General features: G+C 48.7%; 2 protein-coding genes across 2 annotated transcripts; both read left to right on the top strand.

The window, feature by feature from the left end:
- Positions 1 to 1,197: 1,197 nt before the first annotated feature.
- L226DRAFT_575419 (uncharacterized protein) lies at positions 1,198 to 1,595 on the top strand (the record flags this gene model as incomplete). Its single annotated transcript, XM_067685193.1, has 2 exons — positions 1,198 to 1,502; positions 1,568 to 1,595. 2 exons carry the CDS (start codon positions 1,198 to 1,200, stop codon positions 1,593 to 1,595), a joined length of 333 nt encoding a protein of 110 aa, XP_067530341.1.
- Positions 1,596 to 4,252: 2,657 nt separating this feature from the next.
- L226DRAFT_423983 (uncharacterized protein) lies at positions 4,253 to 4,774 on the top strand (the record flags this gene model as incomplete). The annotated part of the gene is made up of 1 exon (XM_067674616.1): positions 4,253 to 4,774. A coding segment is annotated over one exon (522 nt), but the record flags the coding sequence as incomplete, so codon positions are not given.
- Between the last annotated feature and the right edge of the window lie 266 nt (positions 4,775 to 5,040).

The following is a 5,040-nucleotide window of genomic DNA, read 5'->3' on the forward strand; positions in this document are numbered from 1 at the left end:
GTTTCAGGCTCTCAGGTCCGACGGTTAGTGAGCAACGGCCACATCTGTGCTGAACTTTGGTCATGGCGGGGTCCATTTTCCGGACGGACGGGGCATTTGCCGGCCAACCGGCACTCGGATTGTACCGGACGTGGGGTCCAGTGCATGCGGAAGATGCAAGGCTACGCACTGGTGGTGGTTTTGAGGCCATAGCTGGCCTGGCTGGGCTTCGGCACCCACGTCTGTTGGGTGGGGTGGTTTTCCGCACATGCAAACTTTGGCTCTGTGGGTTTTATTAATGCTTCTGTGCCCTTTCTGTCAGCCGTGGTGCGTGTGGCACATTCAGAGGCATGATCTGCAGTTTGAATGATGCATGTACGTGCCCTGGTTGGGCCAATACAGCCACGTCTGTGCTGGTTGAAGAGTGTATGGGCTCGTATTTTGGTGATCATGAGGGCATTTCCTGGCAGATTTCCATGACAATAAGCAATGCAAAACCATGCTCATTAGCTGCACGTTGCCCATATGGTTTTGTGTCCTTGAAGTGACTGGCCAGCCTACCATGCCCTGATATCTGTTGGCAGCCCAGGTAAGATGTGAGTGTATTGAGTGTTAAGGGAGCATTTCTATGGCTGTTCCTATGGAAACACATGAAGCATGATTGCATTGTGGTCCTGAGCATGATGCAACTTGGTTCGTGTCTCTAGGTGGGCTGGCTGTTGAGATACAACCAGATCAAGGGTCAAAATAAAGCTGATATATTGAATTTATTTCGCATTTTGCAAGTTAACCAGGCATCCTTGTGGGGCCAAAAGGATATGATCAGAAAGCCCTTTTTGTGCTCTACCAGACAGGATCATGAGGTCTGGAGACCATGTGACCTTAGGGGGCATGTGACCTGAAGATGCTCAGACTGAGCATTTTGGAGTCATGTGATCCTGTAACAAACACAGCCACTCCCATCAGTTTGAGTATTCCTTTCCCACAGTGTTTCTCTGTCTTCTACCACCATCATCCCTGCATGTATGTTCAACTTGCTACTTTCTGCTTGGACTGAAACTTACTGGGGCCATCTCACAATGGTTGCAGTGTGCTGCTGACACCACAAACAAGCAAACTATCCACCCTTCTGCTCTCCTGCTCTTACAACCACTCCAGTAGGTGCAGTTTCTGTTTGTATGTTCCAGCTCAAGTTCAGCTGACAGTGACTTGACAGAAATGGCTGCTCATACCCTTTCTGACCTTACTTCTGCCCTGAAGAGGGCTATGGACCCCCAGTCCTATCAGGCTAGTGCTCAGTCCCTTCAGGACACCATAGAGATTGTGCAAGCAGGTCTGAAGGACTGCAAGGCTGCCAATCAGGCTGACTTTCAGGCCATCCTCAAGGCCTTGGCTCATGGTCCCTTTCTGTGCTCCACTTTTGCCTTCAAACCTCACCCTGCCCAGAGACCTGTAGATAAGAGGTCTATCACTGAGCTGCTGGCCTCCTTGGCTGGAGCTGATCAGAGGGTCCAACATCCCATGTATGTGATGGTGGACACCTCCTTCTGGCAGTCCCATCTCTCCCCTCCTCCCAACTCTCCCTTAGCAGTGGTGGATACCAGTGGGTGTTCTGAGGAATATCCCCAAAGTTTCTCCCATGGCCTATCCATATAATCCCCAGACCCTATCTATATAATCCGGATCTGTGCCCCCACACAGTAAGTGGCAAATGGTGGCAAGCTGGTGGCAAGGGCCATAGCTCCTCAACCGCTGGCCGGATTCTGGTGGCAAGGGTGAGAGATCTGTAGGGACGCTTCTTGGCTACGCAGCACATTTGTTTTCATAGCAATTCAATGAAAATCTGCGGAGAAATTCACTTGCCACCTTTGCCACCTGGCTATATCTGTTACGAACATAGTATTAGGAATTCGAACGACAACTGTACTACTAGGTATCCGCGATACAGTATCACTTTTACCTCTTTTCTCTAGCACGAGAACACTCTGCTTCTTAGACTAGCTTGTGTTCTCATTCACTTCTTAACCTTACTTCTCAGAAGCACACTGCCTTAGTTGCATAGCCACGGACCACAGTTACGGTACAAAGAAGTACACAACCACAATACCGGACTAGTGGTTTGCTAGGTGACTCAGTGTTCGCACTTTCTCTAGATATCTCTAGAACATTCTTCCGCAGTCTCTCTACATGTATATAAGAGGTGATGCCTCAGAGCAACCCTCAGCTTTCAGTCTCTTCGGAGTATAACCAGCTCTTAGCCAGTTATCTCGCTTTCACCACGATCTTACTAGTGTTCGCTTTCGATAAAGCGAACCGGGACTAGCAAGAGTTTAGCAAAGGTAGCTGAACAGAACGACCTTCAAGGCTTAGGTTTAAGGTCACGCTCGAAAGCGTAACATTAGACTGAAAGCTTTACATCTCCACTTATCCAAGTGCAGAGAACCCACTATACCACGGACCGGAGATATCCCTTTCTCGCTCGAAAGCTGAGAAAGAGAAAGTCGCCCAAGACGGAGGGATTAAAGATAGATCATCCGCTTCTCAGGAGACCCGGAGACGTACAGGAACACACGACGAACAGAGGGAAACCACTACCAGAACTACCGCACATTCGTATACAGGAAGCTTCAACAGACACATTGAACCTTCCAGTTATACGACCCCCAAACCCAACACCATACAGCCCTCCTAGAAGAGGCATCTCTTCCATTTTCCCTTTCGTTGAAAGCATCTCTTCAGCATACTCGAGTCCGAGCACTCTAGTATCACAGGAAGAAGCAGCTTTACACGCAACACCAGAGTGGCAAGAGTATCGAAGTTCGATAGCCACTAGCGAAGGAGTAGCCGGAGGCGCACTCATCCCAGGAAGACCCATTCTAGAGTCAAGCGACATTGACTCAGAAAACAGAAGCACGACCGTAGAAACATCCTCAACAGCAGGAATATTCTACTGCAGAACACAGGTTCCAGTACACGCGATCGATACACTCCAGGTTATAGCCAATAACCTTGAGATATTAAGACGAGAAGATTTTTGCAGAGAATACCACATTGCTCTCGAACGAGCACTTGGACATATCTCTCAAACTCTCTCAACTTTCGCATTTATTCCTCGAGAAGTTGTTCAATCCCCACCAAGGATTGAAAACTTCACGGAATATCTCAGGCAGCAGATTGATTACCTTCGAGCTAAGGTTATCAATCCAGAGAACCTCACGAACCCAGATCTCAAACGAGATATAGCAAAACTTCGTAGTTGCCTCCGAGCTAGGATACTACACCAGAAGTTTTTGCGAAGAACACAACACGTATGAGTCAGTCATACAGTTGTAACAGACAGTATCATCTCTTCGACACAGACAAAACTAGAGATAAATACTACCGAGAAGCTACCGGACGGTGGACCAACTGTACAAACGCACGTTGTCCACTAAGGTATAATCATTCTGGTAGTATTCCGACAAACATCCCACAGCCGGGAAACCTTGAACAACCGAAGAAAACACAGGAGAAGGATATCTCAAAGGCTCACGGGCCACAACCAATTATCGAGAGACATCCAGCTCCAGCAGGATCTCGATCAGTTTCATCAAGCCCACGAGTTCCATCAGGAGTATTACGAACTCCTTTAACTCCGTTAAGTTCACTACCGGAACCAGAATCAGAACCAGAGACGGTTCAACCGGAGGAACGATCTATCGAACCAGAACCACAGCCAGAACGAGAGAAAGTATCAGTCGAATCTTCAGACGAAGAAGACTTCAAGGACACACAAAAGATACCTATCTCAGAACCACCTATACGACGAGCACAACCATCATTCATGATGGAAAGACAACCACTCTACACACCGACAGGCGCATCAGTTTCTGCTGCCCTAGGCCAGGCATTTGGGACAGGATCCTCCGCAAGTACAAGCGGTGGATATATGGCTGGAAGCCAGTACTCATACCAGCCTACCAGCGGAACTCAACCAAGCGCGCTAACACCCTACGGAAGCTTCGCCTCACCGAAGAGTTTTGGAGGAGGCAGCTTCGCTACAGGGGTAACAGGAAGTGGTGGAAAACCACCAGCTCCATCATCACCGACTTCAAACCCACCGTCAGGACCAGGAAGACCTCCATCCCCATCACCCGGAGGGGGCGGAGGAAGAGCCACACCACCAAGTAGAGGATCACCACCACCCGGAGGAGGTGGAGGAGGACCGCCACCCGGAGGAGCTCCAGCAAACCCTCTAGGATATCAGCCGCAACCTGCGGGACCAGAAAAGGGAAAGATTAAGGATCCAGAGGTCTTTAACAGAGACAGAAATAAGACCCGATCCTTTCTCAACCAACTCTTTCTCCTTTTCACCGCAAGACCGCAAGACTTTGGCAACGATTATACAAAGGTTGCAACAGCTCTATCCTTCATGGAAGGAGACAACATCAACTACTGGAAAGATACGACCATTCAGAGGGCTGAAGAGGAAGTACGCCCAGGCGTTCCCCGAGGGTTCGATACATGGGTCAATTTCAAACAAAACTTCCTAAATGCCTTCGCTCCAGTAGATGAAGTCGACGACTCCATGGTCCAATTAACCACCATTCGACTCAAAGACTACACGTCAGTCGATGAGTTCAATGCACGGTTCATGGACCTAGCCCTCAAAGGCAATATTCGGGATCCTATAGCGCAACTAGCGTTATACAGACAAGCACTCCCTGAATATTTGCTGAGGAAGATTTCGATGTCATATCCAGCTCCGGCAAACATTGCAGAGTGGATGACTCGAACCAAGGAGTTAGATCATAGCTATCTAGATTCAAGGAATGGGAATATCACAAAAATTGGGGTCGGAATTTTTGCCTGAAAACTGGCACATTGGTGGGTATAGCATACAGGAGTATGTGTGCCAAGTATGAGCTAAAACGGCGGAGCCGTTTTTGCGCTATGTGGACAAGAAGGGGGTAATGCTGTAGGAGGCTATTGCAAGCCATAGTGGCATTCCTCGGGCTGGCACAAGGGCTAAAAGCATAGATAGAATATAGACAGTGATGTGTAACAAGTTTCGTGGGAATC

The sequence above is a fragment of the Lentinus tigrinus genome (assembly GCF_003813185.1).
Source record: "Lentinus tigrinus ALCF2SS1-7 unplaced genomic scaffold L226scaffold_44, whole genome shotgun sequence".
Lineage (NCBI taxonomy): Eukaryota > Fungi > Basidiomycota > Agaricomycetes > Polyporales > Polyporaceae > Lentinus > Lentinus tigrinus.